The 19,940-nt window shown below is 46.1% G+C and overlaps 1 protein-coding gene across 13 annotated transcripts in view; it reads right to left on the bottom strand.

Annotated features, from left to right (window-relative positions):
* Positions 1–19,940, bottom strand: part of LOC135896760 (SRRM2 protein homolog rsr-2-like) — a 249,410-nt gene that overhangs the window by 136,138 nt on the left and 93,332 nt on the right. The window contains exon 1 of one of the 13 annotated variants that reach the window (XM_065425265.2): positions 2,927–3,204. The exons of 9 other annotated variants lie outside the window; for them this stretch is intronic. In XM_065425265.2, coding sequence (XP_065281337.1) covers positions 2,927–3,096 — 170 coding nt within the window. In that variant the 5' untranslated portion in view covers positions 3,097–3,204. Of the gene's footprint in view, positions 1–2,184; positions 2,383–2,440; positions 2,705–2,926; positions 3,205–19,940 lie in introns of those variants that run through there. 3 more of the 13 variants (XM_065425270.2, XM_065425269.1, XM_065425271.2) reach the window with 3 other exon arrangements.

Genomic DNA, 19,940 nt, shown 5'->3' with positions numbered 1-19,940 from the left:
TAGGTCTTCAATGTTGCATGAAGATGGGTGCAAAACAAACAGCTGGATGCTGTACCTGCCTGGTAGCAGTCATAACAATATATATATATATATATATATATATATATATATATATATATATATATATATATATATATATATATTGTTATGACTGCTACCAGGCAGGTACAGCATCCAGCCGGACAGCCCAGGAGCATAATAACTTTCACACAAGAACGGGAACACTGCGCCCGTTTATTCAGTGACAGCCCTTTTCCAAGACGTTCTGAAGCAGCTCTGGCACGTGTGATGACGTCATGGCGAACACGGTTTTCCCTCTTCTTCGTTGTCACTTTCACTATGCAGCATATAATATATACACGAGGTGTGTTCAAAAAGAAGCCAAACTGTTGCTATAACACTTTTACTGCTTATGGCACAGCATTTTAAGTGCTGTCCCCTTCAAAGTAGTCCCCTCTACTGGCAATGCACTCTTCCCACCTTCTCTTCAAATTTTGGAAAGCCTCCTGGAATGCACTTTCTGGAATGGTGCGCAGGTCACATCTCACATTGTCCTGGGTCTCCTCTACAGTTTGGAAATGACGTCCTTTCAAGGTGGTTTTCAGCTTCGGGAATAGAAAAAAAGTCTGCTAGGGGGCTATGTCCGGAGAATATGGTGGGTGGGGCACAACAGGAGTGTGGTGTTTCGCTATATAGCTACAGACAAGAAGCGACGTGTGAGCCTGGGCATTGTAATGATGCAACATCTAAGCCTGATTTTCCCACAATTCAGGCCTCTTACTGTGCACAGAATCTCTCAAACGTGCTATGATTCCCTGGTAAACTTCTCTGCTTACTGTCTGACCATATGGCACAAATTTCTGACGGACAATGTTTTTGCAATCAAAAAACACTACCAACATCACATTCATTTTTGACCAACTCATGAGTGCTTTTTTTTTTTTGACGAGGAGAATCTTTGGCCACCCAATGCGATGACTGCACTTTCGTTTCAACATCATGACCATAAACCCGTGTCTCATCGCCTGTTATGATGTTCTTAAGAAAGTTTTCATTGTCAATGGCAGTGGTGAGCAGTTCCTGGCTGATTTCAACACGGGTCTGCTTCTGTTCGTCAGTCAACAAACGTGGCACGAATTTTGCACTGATACAACGCATCCCAAGTTTGTCACTCAAAATTTCATGACATGATCCTACGCTGATACCCGCTTTGTCAGCGACTTCTCGAACAGTCAAATGACGATTTCCACAAATCACAGTTCGAACTCTCTCGACGTGGCCATCATCTGTGGTCATGGAAAGTCATCCAGGCTTGGAATAGTCACCAACCGACATTCTTCCGTGTTCAAAACACTTGAACCAATCGTAGCACTGCATGCGACTCATACAGTCTTCCCCGTATGCTTGGCTAAGCAACTGAGATGTCTCTGTGAAAGTTTTCCCAAGTTTGTAGCAGAACTTCACATACACACGCTGTTCTTCCAATTCCTTCATTGTCACTTTTGGCACCAATCCAAAGAACAGCTTGTTCATGTGCTCAGTTCAGCAGCTGTAGCTCGCCAACTAATGGTTAGAGCGAAACATGGCAAATGGCAGTTTGTTGTGCAAACCTGTCATTAGATGCGCTCAGTAGCCGCAGCACGCTTCCTCTGCCGGTTGCCGTGCTAGTTCAAAAGTTCGGTTTGTTTTTGAACACACCTCGTGTGTATATATATATAAGAATGGTTGATCTTTTACCAGCCTCACAGGGCAGTCTGTCCTGTCCGCCTGGCCCGTTTCCCTGACAATTTTTCCGCTCAGCACAATAATCAATATGCAACACGGAAATAGTCCAACACTAAGTCCTAAATAAACTGAAAGTTGACGAAAAAAGGTTTAGAAAGTGTCAATTATGAAAAAGAATGTTATCAGACAACACACTGTACCATCATGTCTGAAGTTGCCTCTTTTAAGCACCAAACCAGAGCAATATTGGGAATGACAACAGCACATGCCCCTTACCATGCACACACCAGTTGTGAAATTTGTTGCCTGATTGAGCAAATCCAACACTTAAGAATCAAAAGATGTGACATATAAATTTTAACGTTATGCAATACATATGGCAGACAAAATAGCATAAGCAAATTAGCAGAAGCCCATAACACGACATTTTCCTGGAACAGAGGTGTGACTGACACCTACCATCAATCCACACTAATTGGAAAGTGCATCAGCGGCTGACGCAGGCCCAGCTACGCACCAGTTTTGTTGCCTGCCCACTACCGAACACTTAGGCATGCTTGGCTCCACACGTATCCAGCAGGTTCTCATTTTCTTACGATCTGCCCTGCGCTTGTCAAAGCTAGCTCCCGCTGTGACACCCATTTTGATCAGTCGGGCATGCACGTCCCCGCGGGAGAGGGCGCACCAAAGATGGATGCGCGCCACCGACGCTCACCTGTGCGGGCCGCCGCCACTCGGTCGGCGCCGCGCAGCCTGCCGGGATCGCCGCAATGGCGCGCGGCACCGATCGATGGGCGCTCTTTCGCGCAGAGCCGCCGCAGCTGAAAGGCATGCCAAATGGTCGCGACGCAGCCTGCCCCAAGCGGAGCTCGAAAGGCACGCCTAGGCACACTGGGCTGCGCAAACAAGTGTGGTGCGAAGGAGTATAGCTCGCACAAGTGCGCTCCCCAGCTGCGCGCACTTTTGCAGCGCGGGGTGAGAGTGGCGTGGCAGCCACTGCGGCGTCGACCGTTGCGCGTAACGCAAAGTCCCAAAAGCTAAGGCCGGCTACGCAGGCGATCACTGACGTCACCAGGGCGCACAGATGGCGCGCGTGGCGACGACATGAACGCATTCAAACTCCCGAGTCCCCAAAACAGTGGCGGTGACGTCACAAGGCTGGACAGCGCGCTTACGAGCTCCAACGTGGCCTCGCGGTTACCTGTTGACAAACTTTCTCGAAATGGAGAAAGGCTTGACACCGGCGCGGCCGGGCCTCTGAGGCTCGACGGGCACGAAACGGCTCTGCTGCTGGACCTTGGGGCTCGACTCGGGCGTGGAGACGAGCAGGCCTTCCTCCTCCTCGTCATCCATCGGCGGGAAGGACAGCATGCTGCCGCCGTTCTTGATCAGGCCGCTCGAGACGGGCTTCTTCGTCGTCGTCGTCGTGGGGAGTACGTGGCACGTGCCGTCCGAGAAACAGCTGCCGCGTCAAGAGATCAGCCGAAGCGCGGGCTGCGCACACGGCCGCCAGGGTTCGCGCTCGGTCTGCGCGGGGCCGTGTGTTCAAATCCACCCGTCATGGGCCGCGAATGTCGAGGCCAACGAGAACGGTAGGCAAAAAAGCTTTCCTTCGCGGCGGCATTTGCAAGCCACACCGCTTTCGACAAAGAGTCGTCGCAGTCATCAATCTATGCGCTCATGCAGGAATACTGTTTACGCGCTTGCTGTTCAAGACCGGCGGTTGCCATGCCACGAGCAGAGCTGGCTTCCAAGTCAACGTTAATTTGCACACCGCGCCTGAAACAGCATTTCAGGTACCGAGGAATATGCAAACGTAGGCGCAAGAAATTCTGCGTAGAATTCAAATTTAGGGCGTCTAGCAAATACCCTTTTCAATAGTCTCTGAATTTTCCAAGGTTTTCAATGGCTCATATATAAGCAATGAAAATCCCCTGACTAAACATTTTAAAAAGGGGATAAGCACCAGAGACAAATTTTTGAACACGATTTCTCTCATAATATCCGAAAATACTGGGCGAACCAGAAGGAAAAAGAACTTGGGCGAAAATCACCAGCAGCAGGAAAAATAAGTACTGGCCTTCTGTTCAGCCTTGCATTTGAGCGTGATGTCTACTCAAAGAGCGACAGTTATGGCAACCCCGATTCAAATATGCTGCATTAAGCTATTCACTCTTTGATGTCGCAGTCACGCCACAGGCATGATGATGATGAATGTCGTGTTTTGTGGCGCAAGGGCTAAGTATGGCGGCCAAAGAGCGCCAGGCTGGTGTTAAAGGGACACAAAAGGCAAATAAGACGTCGACGTGGACTGTTTAAATACCATTCCAGAAACCTTGCAACGCTTGTTTGGTGCCAAGGAAGGACTTAGTTTACGAGAAAATTGCATCTGAAGGGTCCGAAAACCTTTTTCAAATTCAAATCTCCCGCCACACAACCGGGGGGAAGTGGTGACGCTGCATACGCTATCACCGCCATAGAGTTTCCTACAAAAATTACTAGAGGGAACTCTGGCGCTGCACTCGTTGTCCTACCATGGGAATGATGGGAAGTACATGGATTTGTCTGACCTTCGTGCTTGTGGATTGAGACGTTCTTGTGGCTTTGTATATTACGCTATATAAATCTTATTGTCGTATATTTCGGCACAATCTATATTTTTCGAAGTGCAGAAGACGCCGGGAACGCGTACAATTGCTATTAACTGCAACGATTGAGCTTGTCCAGGTGGCCAAATCGAAACGCGCCAAGCGTCTCAGGCACTGGCATCAACGTTTATAGATACTTTAGTTCCGGAACTGCGCCTTCCCAGGCGGGCGTAATTTCTTCCTAGGCGCTGCGGTCGCGGGTTGCGCGGTGCCGGCGGCAGTATTGACGGCGTGTGCCGGTCGGCTGAAATAAAAGTTGCGGCACAGTTGCGTGTTTTCTGTGCACGATTCTTTTAGCCTGCGTTTGTCTTCACCCCTGTGCGAGAACCTTGACCTTGCAGTGCGCTCGGTTTGTGGGGCTACCGAACAGTGCGGTCGCGGACGGAAGCATTTCGTAACTCTGTCGATACGCTGTGTTTTCTCTGATGTGCTGGGCTTAGCGCAATGCCGACCTGCTACGCACCTGGATGTACGAGCGGGTACAAAAGCAACACTCAGAAGCGTCACTTTTTTGCACCGCCATCGGATCCGCAACTTCTCAGCAAGTGGAAAAGAGCTATTCCCCGCGCGGACAAAGAGCTGAGCAAAACGTGCAAGGTTTGTGACCTTCATTTTGACGAAGCGGACATTTCGAAGACGTTTAAGCATATTATCAACGGTGATGTCGTCGAGATCGACCGGGCGTACTGGGCATTGAAGGAAGGTGCAGTCCCCGTTAACTTTCCCAACCTTCCCAGTTACTTGTCGAGAAAGCAGACTCGGCGGCGGTCTCCGAAAAAGAGAGCTGCAGCATCTACGCACGATGTGACCACAAACAAAGCACACTTGCCCACGGACCGACGAGAGCAGCTGACCAACCAAGAGGCGCCTGTTCCCCTGCAGTGCACCGATTTTGCTCAGATTGTCGAGAATAGTGCGACAGTTCGGCTCCCAGCCAACTGGACAACAGCAGTACTCGAAGAAGAACCAGGGCAGCGTCGGCAGATTGTTTTTTACGTGGCCGGAATGAAAGCGGGGGCGTACACAATCCTGAAGAGCGTCGTTGTACGCGACGATATCACCTATGTTGTCCACGCAAACGGGAGGCTGCTCCGACAGTCGTCTTTTGATGTAGAGATTCGTTCTCTGATCTAGAAGCCCTGCAGCAGATTGTACACAACAAACAATTTTGCCTAGGCTGCTCTTGCAGTGATGTTGCCACCAGCAGAGCAGGGGTGAAATGAAAGTTGGAAGCACATTGTTCCACAAGGACGGCTCAGTTTTGACGGACGCAGACAAAGGTGTCTGCAATATGTGCGTCACTTTGATTAAGAGCCTGAAGAAGAAGATATCTACGCCAGCAAGGAGGAAAGTCCCTGTCGCAGCTTGTGTGCTGAGGAAGCGATTGATTCGCGCCATACAATCGCTGTGTACTGCGTGTGCATCGCGATACACATGTATTGAGCAAGCCAATGTCGAATATTTCTTTAAAGTAGAATGAGCGTGGAGAATTTCGGATGGAAGAATACAAGTTAGCACTCGATGGCTGCGAGTTGCGCAGTCGCTGAAACGGGCAGCCAGCTCTTGAGGCGCATAAATTCAGCTACGTGGATCTCTGCGCGTATCATAAAGAAAAGAGTTGTTCCGCACGGCTGTGAGGAAATATCATACGTGCTGCAATAGATTCGCGCGATTGGCATGGGTAGCGAATTCGCGTGCACGCTTGACAGCCACTGATGCGCGAACGTTCATTTAAAACGCTGTTATTCTTGATATTTCCGCCACCGCTCAAAATACCTAGGCGTACACATTACTCCTTGCACAATACGGCCCGTTTCAAATAAATCGCGAATTGGAATAGCCGCAAAAAAATGCCGAGCAACTTCCCGAGAACAGTTATTTCTTCTGCAGTGGACGGCCAGAATTGGTGAGAACCTGAGATGCCGCAGTGGAACGCTGCCTGCTAGCAGACGACGCTCACTCTCCTAGCGCAACCCGTAACCGCAGCGCCACGGTGGCGAGAATCGCGACAGGCCACTTTTTCTCTATGGGCGAGGCGGAGAGATGCGGAACTAAAAAAGTATCTATAAACGTTGACTGGCATGCCCGCGATAAATTCATAAGGGCGTTTCATTCGCTTGTCGATACATGCGTCCGTGGCTTAATGGTTTCAATATCAGGCTTCTGTGCTAGAGTCCTTGTATTGGAATCCTGCCGTCGGGCAATTTTAATGATGTTTATTTAATTATTTATTGCGCAATATACTGTTGAAGATGACGAGTTTACGAAGTCACAAAGCCGTTTGAAGCCAAAAGAACGAAGTTTAGGCAAATCCATGTACTTCCCATAATTCTCATGCTGGGACAACCGCTTCCATTGCAGCTCCCGTAGACACTAGCGCCAGAGTTCCCTCTAGTGATTCTTGTAGGAAACTCTATGGCGTAGACAGTTCAGGCATCCCGCGGCATAACATGGAAGTAATTCTCTGCTACTTGCAGTTTGTGCGAGTTGAGCGAGCCAGCAAAACCAGCGCAGCACTACGCCATAATGAAACTGCTGAAACACGAAAGCGTGGGCGGCGCAGAGTCGAGCGGAAACGAAACCTTTCGACTGTCCGCGTCATTGTCAAGAGTAATTTCAATTCGTTCTTTTTTTTTTTTCTAAAAATCAACTAGAATTGGGTAAGTAGCATTTTATTTCGTCTTCTAATACAATACAATTATGTTTTTTGCAACGAGTGGTTGAGTATTAGTGACAGAATTTAACTGAGGAGTGCATTCGTCATCGGGCAAGTGCTTGAACGTCTCGTGGAAGTCTCTAATCATGTCTTGTATTGAGCTCAGTTTCTCGGTTACTAAGGCTCTGTTCGCAATAATATTGACGCCCTACAGATTCCCAAGCACCGATCTATCACTTTAGCTTGACTTAATATTTGCCTTTAGTGTTCCTTTAATGAGTTCGCAGTGGAGTTACTAATTACGTAGAGGTTGAAGTTACACGGCTGTAAATTGCGTAAAACCTACCCGTAATAAAGGTATGCCAATGGCTAATGAGGTGTACTATGGACACGAAAGATACACAGTGAAATAATGATGATATAGTAAAATATGTCAGAGGCAAACATTTGCAAGAAGCACTACTGCCACAACCCTTGAAACACATGGGCCTGGAGCCCCTGGCACGCGCAGGCCTCTGCGAGCCCCAACCCACGGACCAGTCCGACTTCTAGCTTTGATGTCCCCGTTGCCGCTTTGGTGTCCTGGAGGCGCCGCCTCCTTTAATATAACCTCAGGTGCTCTCCTGGGGTCTCCGTTTGCCGGTTACGTGTGCCCTCCTGGAGCAGTGCTTGTAAAAAATCCGATCTATCGTCGCAACAAAAAAAAATGGCTAAAGGCTTAGCTTGGTTAAGCCTGGAAGATTGCGAAAGCAATACCCTTGGCTGCGCCTTGGTTCGGCTGATGGTGTGGACATGGTTGCCCTTTGTTAAACTTATGGCTATACATCATCCGACATATCGCAAGGCAGCGAGCCGACCACTGCGAGGAGCCGAGCTGTAGCCCCATTTATTCTCCTAGCGTGACGTCACACCAGCGAGCGCCCTCTCTCGGTAGCGCCGCAGCAGCGGCGCGCAAGGCTTCGCCTCCACCATCGATGCCGCGAGCTGGGGCCCCGTCTCTCGGTCTGGCGTGACGTCACACGGTCACGTGACGCGCAGCTGTGTAAGGAGGCGCCACGACCACCGATGGGCCGAAAGTGCGGGCAGTATTGCTTTCGCAATAAAAAAGCGACCCGTGACTTGGTGGCACCGACCAGACGACCACGTTTATTCCTGCTCTAGTCGTTGTGCAGATTGCGCTGCGGCCAAGCGGTCTCACCACCGGCCAGGCCACACATATGCAAGCAAACGGAACCATGCCAGTGGCTTCGGATGACAGAGCCCGGGACAACGAATCTGCGCAGACTCCGATCAGGATCGACGCCCTTCAACTACGCAGCGACCACGTCACGGATGCGGTCACGTCAACCTTATCAGGCACTTGGCAGTATATAAACCCGACCCATGACCCCATCCGCTTCAGTGGACTTGGTGGCACCGACCAGACGACCATGCTTATTCCTGCTCTTTTCGTTGTGCAGGTCAGTAACTACTCTGTACCCTCTTTACGGGACAATGATGTAACGCTGACGGTGCTTCCAAGTCCACACTTGCTGTACTGATTGTTGAGTGCTATGATGTATTTAAGCTATTGCTACTAACATCGGGCGATGTCGAGCTTAACCCTGGTCCGACGTCAGACTCAGAATCGGATACTCGTCCTAATAACGACCTTCTGAAACAAGTTCTGAAAGAACAATCTAAAACCAACAAAACGTTAAAAGAACTATTAACTAACTTGAAAAAGGTTGAGCGAACAGTTGATAGCATGGAAACTAGGCTTGCCGCAATTGAAAACGCCATGAAACGACTGAAGTATTGCGAAGAGAAGTTGGCCGAATGTGAAAATAATTATGACACCACGAAAAATCAAATCCAAGATCTGGCATTGAAATTGGATGATTCAGAAAAAAGAAGTCGACGGAACAACTTGGTTATTTACGGCGTAACGGAAAAACCTAATGAAGATATAGTTTCACTAGAAAAGATAGTGAGTGAAAACATTTTAAAAGAAACGCTAGGCAGTGAAGTGAAAACTCTTTAAAGGACTCGCAGGATAGGTACCCGCACAAGTAACCGAGACCGCCTGATCATCCTTAGATTGTTTGATTACGCCGAAAAAAAAAAACGAAATCTTATCTTGCTGCTACAAACTGAAAAGCACACCATTAACTGTTTCCGAAGATTTTTCTAAGAGAGTAAGAGAAATGCGCACGCACTTGTGGCATTCAGCGGTAAATGAAAGGGCAAACGGAGCAAAAGCTAGGCTAACATTCGACAAACTGAGAATCGATGAAAAAGTGTATATTTGGGACCCAGTGAAGAATATTAGGACTGAATTACCGCAGAAAGCAAGTCTTTCAAAGCAGTCCCTTTCCACTTTGACTTCGCTGAAATCCTCTAAAAACAAGAAAGTTTCCAAATGACAGCCCAGTACTAAAGCTCTACGAATCCTTTCCCTAAATGCCCGAAGTGCGGTAAATAAATTTGATCAATTAGAAAACATAATCCTGTCTTATCAACCTCACATTTTAGTAATAACAGAAACATGGCTTAACCCTGGTGTACGTGATTCTGAAGTTATTCCTCCTTCATACAAACTGTTCCGTAAAGACAGAGGATCAAGAGGCGGCGGTGTCGCGATAGCAATTAAAAATAATATAAAGTCCTTAGAACTTGATGGTATTCCCGAACATGAAAGTTTATGGTGCAAAATAACATATTGTAACAAAAACATAACAGTAGGGGGCGTTTATCGGCCCCCAAATGCAGCATTTGACTTCATCGATCAGATTCATGATTACCTTTCAAAACATACTAATTCTAGATCAAAACTTATTATTGCCGGGGATTTTAACCTTCCCGGAATAGACTGGAACAACCGCTCGCGTGACGGCCGTGATGTCGCAAGCTCAGAATCACTGCTAGACGTAGCATTTACGTTTTCACTGAGCCAAATGGTAACTGATAAGACCCGTATCACTTCAACATCATCATCTTTACTTGACTTAGTTATTATAAGTAATACATTAGAAGAATCTTCCGTGTCCATCGAGAATGGCATTTCAGACCACAAAGCGCTTATTCTAACCTGTCCCATTTCAACGACGCGAAAATACAAAAAACCACAACCTACATACTTTAAGGATTACACACGCGAAAATGACCCTGCTGTACTGGGTTTCCTAGAATTCCAGTTTCATTCATTCAATGAACTAACAAATGTACAAGAACTCTGGACGCGTTTTAGAAATATTGTTAAGTATTCCGAAAACACCTTCATTCCAAATAAAAAGAAACGCCTTAACCGAGAATACCCGTAGATAACACGTGAAATCATCCAACTAAAAATAAAACTGAAACGACGGCGGAAAAAGGGAACCAAGTGCACGTTACACGGTCCTATCGGTACATTCAAACAAAAAATATCGGAAGCAAAAGCCCGTTTCTTTGACACTGCATTACCTTCGTTTATGGCGCATGACCCTCACAAATTCTGGCGATATTTGTCAGATGAACGAGAAAAAATAACGCAAATCAATATCTCGGATCATGTTATTCAGGACCCTGAACACATTGCTAAAGAGATGAATAACTTCTTTCAGACTGTTCTAACGAAACATGCTACAAATGCAGCTTTAACACCTTACAAAGTCAAAATACCAATGGAAGAATTAACTGTAAGTGAGGAGGGCATACTGTCTCTATTGCATAAGCTCGATCTTAAAAAATCTACCGGCCCCGATCAGATTTCTAACTCATTCTTAAGTCGATACGCAAATTGGACATCAAAGTATCTATTTCTTGTCATCATGATTTTTTTTTCATTGCATCTCTGTGCCACTCCTGCACGGGCCGTGATGGGCCTGCTGTATATTCAAATAAATAAAAAAAAATACAACACCAGTCGGAACACTGTCCCTTCAGATACAGGGATCACCAAGCGGCGACCGCGCCCACTGCCTCACCGCGCGGGCAGCCAGTGGCGGAGTGTATAAATCAACTTGACCGCACTCCGCAATGCCGGCATGTCTAGGAGAGCATAAAAAGTTCGAGCATGTCCCAGCTCGAGCATAAAAGCCGCAGCCATCGCCAGCAGCCTTTCAGTGGGCTTGGCAGCACCGTGCTCGGACGGATGCTCATGCATTTCTGCTTTTTCGTCCAGGTTGGTGACAAGTATTTTGTCTACTCTATTCTGGACCATTCACTTACATTGACAGTGCTGCCAAGCCCACAGTGCCTGCTTGTTTCTCTGTGCGATTGTTTGCATGTTATTAGACTGCCCTTGTTGACACCAGGGGATGTGGAGCCTAACCCTGGACCGTCCTCAGAGTCGGAATCCGAGGCGACTCTAAATAGCCAGCTTCTCAGGCAAATCCTAAAAGAGCAAACAAAGACCAATAAGACGCTCAACATACTCTCCGCCAACATGAAGCAACTGGAATTAACGGTAGGAAACGTTCAAGAAAGGCTATCTTCAATGGAGAGAGAGCTTGGGCGATTAGAAAAATGTGAAAAGAAGCTGGCCGAGTACGAAGTAAACTACAAAGAGACGAGGGAGCTAGTGAATGAGTTATCGAATAAGGTTGATGATCTTGAAAACCGTAGTCGAAGAAATAATGTGATCGTTTATGGACTAAGTGAAGAAACAAAAGAGGATAATAAATCCTTGCAAGATAGAGTCAAACAAGATATATTTAAGGAGTTGCTTGACACCGAAGTGAATTCAATTGAGCGCATTCACAGGGTTGGTTATAAACATGCTGGGAAATGCCGACCAGTTATGCTGAGGCTCTTTGATTTTTCTGAGAAAGCTAGAATAATGTCATCATGCTATAAGCTAAAAGGAACGCAGATTTCAATATCAGAGGACTTTTCTAAAAGAATTCGTGACTTGCTCGGTAGACTGTGGCGTTCTGCAACTTTGGAAAAGGCCAATGGAGCAAACGTTTTACTTGTTTTTGATAAATTGAAAATAGATGATAAAGTTTATATCTGGGATCAGCTTCGAAACCGGCGAGTGGAAATCGCACGATCTGATGCGCAGACGCAGCGTGATTCCGATCACCCTGCTTCTGCCCGTGTGACCACACGAAGTCGCGATAAAAAATGACAATCTTCAAGCAAAGTTCTCCGAGTTGTATCGCTCAATGCGCGCAGCGTCGTAAATAAATCCGGTTCCCTCGAAGATGTAATCTCCTGTTATCATCCGCATGTCTTAGTAATTACTGAAACATGGTTACATGCTCATGTACAGGATTCGGAAGTCGTACCTTCTACTTATAGGCTTATCCGTAAAGACAGAGAGTCACGAGGTGGTGGAGTAGCTATCGCGATTAAAAATAATATTGCATTCACACTAATGGATGGGATTGATAACCATGAAAGTATATGGTGCAAACTTAAATTCCGGGGCAAAAGTATACTTCTAGGGGGGGTGTACCGACCCCCAAATGCTTCATCGGAATATGTGGAAGCCATGCACGACTACCTTGCAGATAATACGAATTCCCGGTCGAACATTATCATAACGGGAGACTTTAATCTGCCGGGAATAGACTGGTCTAATTTTTCTCACGACGGCAAAGATTCTAAAGGTGCTCATGCATTGCTCACGACTACATTCAACTTTTGTTTACACCAACTAGTTTCCGACAATACCAGGGTCAATAATTCATCATCTTCACTCCTTGATTTAGCACTTGTTAGCATCTCACTTCAAGGCTGTACGGTTAGTGTTGAAGACGGCATATCTGACCATAAATTGCTTGCTCTGTCATGTCCGGTTGTTGGAGGGCGCTCTTTTACTAAGCCTTCAGATACTTTCGTCAGAGATTACACACACGCCGACGATATCGCTGTTTTAAACTATTTGGAATCACGCTTTGCTAACTTCAAGAAAATCAGTGATGTTAATAAAATGTGGTCATACTTTAGAGAAACGCTTCTTTTTTGCGAGCAAGAATATGTCCCGTTAAAAAAGAAACGCACCAATAGGGAATACCCATGGTTCACGCGAAAAATGATTCATTTAAAACGTAAAATTAAGCGACGACGTAAACGCGGTAATACAAATGGCCTTTCAAGCCTTATTTTTAATCTGCGGGAGCAAACACGGTTGGCGAAAGAACGTTTTTTTTTCAGTCACTTTGCAATCATTTATGAACAAAGAACCCCATAAGTTCTGGCGCTATCTATCAAAGGATAAACGGGGTATATCAGAGATAAAAGCTTCAGGTGAAAGTATTGTTGACTCGACTGTCATTTCTAACAAATTTAATGCATTTTTCCAATCCGTGTTCACGCGTACAGTTTCGCATGCACTGTTACCATCATATGGCTATGATTGTCTTATGCCCGAGGTAGAGATAACAGAGGACGGTGTTCTGGGCCTCTGGCATAGGCTAGATGTGAAGAAATCACATGGTCTTGACCAACTCTCCAACACCTTTTTGAGCAGATATGCAGTATGGGTGGCCAAATATTTACATCCTATTTTCGTTACATCTTTAAGCACTGCAGTAATTCCTGATGATTGGCGCTCGGCAAAAATCATTCCAGTGCATAAATCTGGCTCTACTCTTGAAATTACCAACTACAGGCCCGTCTCTTTAACTAGCACCTGTTGTAAAATGTTCGAACACATTATCTTTAGGGCCATTGTGAATTACTTAGAAAACAATGATCTGCTTTATCCGCAGCAGCATGGCTTTAGATCTGGTTTATCTACTGTAACCCAACTTGCTGAAGTAACTGATGAATTAATTGGTACACTCAATATAAAAGGCCAAACGGACGCTATTTTCTTGGATTTTTCAAAGGCGTTTGATGTTGTTCCTCATAAAGATTTATTAACAAAACTTAAGGCAATTGGCATTGAACAGAAAGTAGTGGCATGGATTGAATTTTACTTAAGAGATAGAAAGCATGTGTACTCTGGTGTTCCGCAGGGCTCGGTCCTCGGGCCTCTCCTTTTCTTGGTATACATTAACGATATTCATCTTTGCGTCGAACCACCAATCCAGATTAAACTATTTGCAGACGACTGTGTTGTATACACAGCCATAAATAACCGAGATGACCAAATTAAATTGAACAATTCTTTACGCTCCATTGATGCATGGTGCGCAAGGTGGGGATTAAGAATAAACACTTCCAAAACAGCTTCTATTACGTTTAGCAACAAAAAAAAAGCCCCTTGACTTTACTTACTCTTTAGGGAACGTTACCATCACAAGAACTGACAAAGTTAAATATTTAGACATCACACTTACCAGTAATTTCAATTGGGAGCCGCATGTTGAAAATGTCTGTCGGGGTGCACTACAGAAATTGTCGTTTTTGAAAAGGAAACTGCGAAATACCCCTCCTGCAGTAAAAATAAATGCATACAAAGCGCTAATACGACCAAAATTGGAGTATGCATCGGTTATTTGGAGCCCTTGCCAACAACACTTGATTAATAAAATCGAAAGAGTACAAAATCTAGCTTTGCGGTTTATTTATTCTGTTTACTCCCGTCACTCTAGTGTCAGCAACTTACGTAATAGGGCCAACCTAGAAAAACTTGAGCAGCGCAGGATAATATCTAGATTAACATTTATTTACCAACTTTATCATGAGAACTTTAAGCTATCACGGGAAGATATCTTCAGGATCCTTTCAAACGATCAGAGCGAATGCACCACAGTAAAACTATTAGACAGCCAGTCAGCCACATCAATGTTCACAAGTTCTCTTTATTTCCTTGCGCAATTTATTATTGGAATACGTTATCTGAGGAAGCAGTGAACTCCGCTTCGCTGGAATCATTTGTTGAGTCTATTAGTAATGTCAACTTTTGTTGAAATTCGAGTCCAAGTGGTGTACACACTGAGTTGATAATATTGCCTTGTCCACGTATTCATTTGTCATCTATGTCCAGTGTATTGCCGCGTTTTTTTTTTCACTTTTGTATGTACTATATCTTTGCAATTATATCAAGTAATTAGTTTAAATTTACTTCTCTTGTTTGTATTCTTAGTATCCACTCCTGCATGGGCCCGAGAAGAGCCTGTAGTATCTGTAAATAAATAAACAAACAAACGAATACAACGCGCTCTAAGAAACCTCCTCCGTAGCGCCTAGGCTGAGTCATATATTCAAGGAGCAAAGGCCCCCAAATTTTCTCTCTCGCGCCCGCTCTTACTCGCGCCTGCGCAGAAACGCCCCGCTGTACCTACTCGCAATTCTAAAAACGCGGTTGGAGGCTTGCGCTATTGGCGGCGAGCTCCACCACTGGAAATGCTAGCGCCACCGTCGGCGTGACGTGGCATGAGGGACCACGTGGACACAGCGGCCGCGTCGGCTGCTTCGGAAGCGCCGAAGCGAGCTGAAAACGAAACTTTAAAGTCCCATCTGCGCCGCGGTTCTGATTAAATGGTGAGGCTTCACCGCCTTGGGTGTCTGCTTGACAGCATTTGAAATTACAATAATAGGTAGTGGCTGCCTTTGGAGGCGTGCAGCATGGTAGGCTACTGCTCGGTGCCGCAGTGCCGGACGTACGCAACGGAGTCCAGTGTCAGACTTATTCACACGTAGCCGCAGGGCAAGGAGCTGCGTGAAGCTTGGCTGGCGAAACTTAGAACCGGCAGACAGCCATCGGCTACAACTCGAGTATGCAGCAAGCACAAGCGCGAGGAACATTTCTGCTACGGCGCCGGGACTGCGCGATGTTCAGTGAGTAGCAGAAAACGCGCACTGAGACGCTCGCCCGCGCCCGCTGCCCGGCTAATGTCATGACGGCTTGGTCTATGAACTTGTTGACGATAGATACTGGCAAGTTCACTGGAACAGAAAGGGAGCGGTAAGACGCACATTAGAAAAAGGCATGGCATATGGTCACGTTTGTGTTATGAATTAATGATTACGATAAACAAGCAGAGGGAAATCGCACGCTGAGAAGACCGATAAACATGCAGTGCAACGCAACTTGAGAAAGACTATTGAAATGTACAAGAATTTAGAAGACAAAAAGGATTGAATCGTCGCGACTGCACATCACAGTCGCCGTAGCTAGGCGTCGAAGACTCTATAACGGAATTATTTTTGAACAGTTCTGATAGTGTCCGCGCAACAACGGTTGCTAGTGTACTGCCAAATGCTCATATGCTGCGGCATAAAGCTCACGGCTTGGAACGAAAACGCGCTCACAGCGAAAGCAAAGCATTGTGCGCGGTCATGCATGCAGACGCGCTGTCGGTCGCTGAGAACCCGTGCGATCGCTGGATTGAGGCTCCATTCTGTTATGCCTCATTTGCTTATACAGACAGCCCATTATAAGAACCTATTTCACATAGTTTACTCTGAGCATTTGGCTACCCTTCACGCAAGAAGCCGGTTCGGGAGACTCCATCGCGGCGACCGCGCGCAGTGGCGTTCACTGTACGTATTCGGCAAAGAGATAGCGTCTGTAAACGATTCTGTGCTTTCGGTTTGCCCAAAATTATTAAATCGACAGTCAAAAACTTCGCTCGTTTTGAGAGCGAAGTTTTTACATAAATGTCCAGGAGGGCTGCCGCGTGGTGTTTTTATTGCGCTCCGTAAGCGAAACCTATGAGGAGCGCGCCGCGTGATCCCTCATACTACGCAAGAGAGGCGCTTCCGACAGATGACAGAATCCGTGACTCCTCGCCGCCAATAGAAAACTCTACAACAGCGGCATCCTCTGGAAATATCCTTGCGCTGAGAATTTATGGGGCGGAGACGGCATCGTTCAAGAAACTTAGTACTGCTCTGGTGTTAAAAAAAAAAAAAGACTCTGGAACAAGAAACATTACGAGATGAAGAGGAATGTGCTGCCGGTATGATCATATCTAGTTTTTCTATGGATGGATGGATGGATTTTATGAGCGTCCCCTTTGGAACGGGGCGGTGGGTTGCGCCACCAAGCTCCTGCTATTATACTGCCTAATGTCCTACCTAGGTTAAACAATGAAAAAATAAAAAAAGCACTATGAACTACCACGCCCCAATTTTCTAATTCCCTATTGCGATCTGTGCTTTTGTACGTCTCCGTCTTCTGTCGTTTCCCTACTTTTCTTCCACCAATCCTCCAATCGCCTCTTACTAATGCCTATTACGGACACGTTTGCTTTACCACTGCTCCCGCTGAACCCAAGGGCTTCAAGGAGGCCAGTGGTGCCTAAATCGACCGCTGGGTAGACGTCTTCACATTCTAATAAAACATGCTCAGTCGTTTCCCTAGCTTTACCGCAGCAAGCACATGCTTCTTCTTCCTTCTTATACCTCGCTTTATAGGTGCGTGTTCTAAGGCATCCCGATCTCGCTTCGAAAAGTAATGAGCTTCCCTTTGAGTTATCATAAATGGTTTCTTTCCTGATTTCGTATTTTCCTCTTAAGTAGTTACTCATGGCAGATTTCTTTTCCACTGCCGCACTTTCCGTTTGACCTTCTTGTTGCTCTGTTGCCCACACTACAGGCCGCATATTTGCTGGTAAGCTTCCTAGTTCTTTTCCTCCACTGTGAATCAATGTTTTTTTCTGTACAGATACCTGAACACTCTCCCAGCCCATTTACTTTCTTCCACATTCCTCAGGCGTTCTTCATACTCAATTTTACTGCGAGCTTCCCTCACTTCAGAACTAGTCCAGCCCATATCACCCTGCACAGCTTCATTTGTAGTCTTCCCGTAGGCGCCCAATGCGAGGCGACCCACTGACCTTTGGTTCCCGTCGAGTCCTGATTGTACCCCTGATTTAAAGCAAACAACCGCATTTCCAAAAGTAAGTCCTGGAACCATTACACCTTTCCACATACCTCGGAGGACCTCGTACCTATTGTATCCCCATAGCGCTCTGTGCTTCATTATGGCTGCATTTCTCTTCCCCTTTACTGTTATGGTTTTTTCCTGTGTTTCCATATATCTATTGCCTTCGTTTATCCATATACCAAGGTATTTATATTCTGTTACCCGAGGTATTTCTTGGCCCTGTATCTCCACTGTCTTTTCACTGTTTTCATTGAACACCATAACACCTGATTTTCTAACACTAAATTTCATACCTAAATTGTTGTCTTCCTGTCCACAGATATTGCCAGACGTTGCAAATCACTTATTATTAGCGAGCAACACAATGTCGTCCGCAGAAAATAAATATGGGAGTTGCTGCTGTACTACTGTACCCGCCTGTTTGTATGAGAGATTAAACCCGACATTACTTCCTTCTAGCGCCCTCTCCATCCTCACCATGTACAGTCGCCCAAATCTTTAACTGGTGTGCGGGAGCGGCGACTTTTCAGTGCGTCAGCGCCGTTTGACGGGGCGAGGCTGGAAACAGTCTGAGGCTAAGCGCATGCGGACAAAGCGCGCTCAGCTGGGCCCATCGTCTACTAGGCTGTTTCCAGCCTCGCCGCGTCATACGGCGCTGACGCCCGGAAAAGTCGCCGCTCCCGCACACCAGTTAAAGATTTGGGCGACTGTACATCATAAACAGCAGCGGGGATAATAGGGCATCCCTGCCTCAGTCCCTTGTTGAGATGAACTTTCTCCTCGCTCCTCATTCCTTCCCATTCAACGCAAACGGTATTTTCTAGGTAAATCTCAAAAACTGTAGACAATCGTTACCTAAGCCTTCCCCTTCCAGAATATCCCACAGAATATTGCGGTCTACGTTGTTGTAGGGTCCTGTAATATCTAAAAAGGCCACATACAACAGTCTGCTTTCTGCTTTTGATATTTCAATACACTGAGTAAGAACAAACAAGTTACCATCCAAACGCCTACCTATTCTGAAGTCATTCTGAAGCTCTCCCAAAATGTCATTATTCTCTGCCCATGCTTGAAGCTTTAATTTGATTGCCTGAATTGCTAGCCTGTATATTACCTATGTAATAGTCAACGGTATATACGAGTGAAGTCTATCTTTCTCCCCCTTACCTTTATAAATTAAATTCATTCTACTTTGTCGCCAACAGTCCGGTATTTGTCGATCTTTTATTGTTTTTTCCACTGCTTTCACCAGAGCTTCCTTAGTTTTTGGTCCTAGTTCATGTTATCAGCCTAACGGGAACCTCGTCTAGCCCTGTGGCTGTGCGCTTGAGAATTTTCTCTTCCGCTTTCTTCCAGTTTAAATTTGTCAGCACCAACTCCTTTTCCACTTGGGTCTCTTTCATGCTCTTTTTTTTTTCTTCAAATACAACCTCGTCATTGCTTTGGAAAGATTCGGCTGTTACTTTTCGGATGTAATTTATTGCCGCTTCTCCTTCTAGTCTGCTTTCATCTTCGTCTAGGATATGTTGTTATATTGTTGTTGACTTCCTGCCTAATAATTTTATGGGGTTCCAAAATATTCTAGGTGCGGCCTTCTGTTTCTCACGTATTTCTGACAACCAACGTTCACTTTCACCTTTTAATTTTGCTTGCACCAGTATTTGAACCATAGACTTTTTCTCTCGGTATATTTCCCATTTACTGGTTACTTCATCCTGCGGCAACTGCGCCTTCTTTGCCTGCCTGTGCTCTCGAGATGCTTTCTGTCATTATGCGATCGCTTCTCGTATCTCCTTGTTCCACCAGCTTTTCGGTTTCTTTTTTCCTTTCCAACGAACATATGGATGGATGGATGGATGGATGGATGGATGTTATGAGCGTACCCTTTGGAACGGGGCGGTGGGTGGCGCCACCAAGCTCTTGCTATTATACTGCCTAATGTCTTACCTAGGTTAAACAATGAAAAAAGAAAAAAAAACACTTTGAACTACCACGCCCCAATTTTCTGATCCCCTATTGCGATCTGTGCTTTTGTACGTCTCCGTCTTTTGCCGTTTCCCTACTTTTCTTCCACCAATCCTCCAATCGCCTCTTACTAATGCCTAGTACGGACATGTTCGCTTTACCACTGCTCCCGCTGAACCCAAGGGCTTCATAAACA

Source organism: Dermacentor albipictus, chromosome 2 (genome assembly GCF_038994185.2).
Source record: "Dermacentor albipictus isolate Rhodes 1998 colony chromosome 2, USDA_Dalb.pri_finalv2, whole genome shotgun sequence".
Classification (NCBI taxonomy): Eukaryota; Metazoa; Arthropoda; class Arachnida; order Ixodida; family Ixodidae; genus Dermacentor; species Dermacentor albipictus.
The sequence above is the reverse complement of the archived record's forward strand: the minus strand, read 5'-3'. Positions and strand labels throughout refer to the sequence as shown.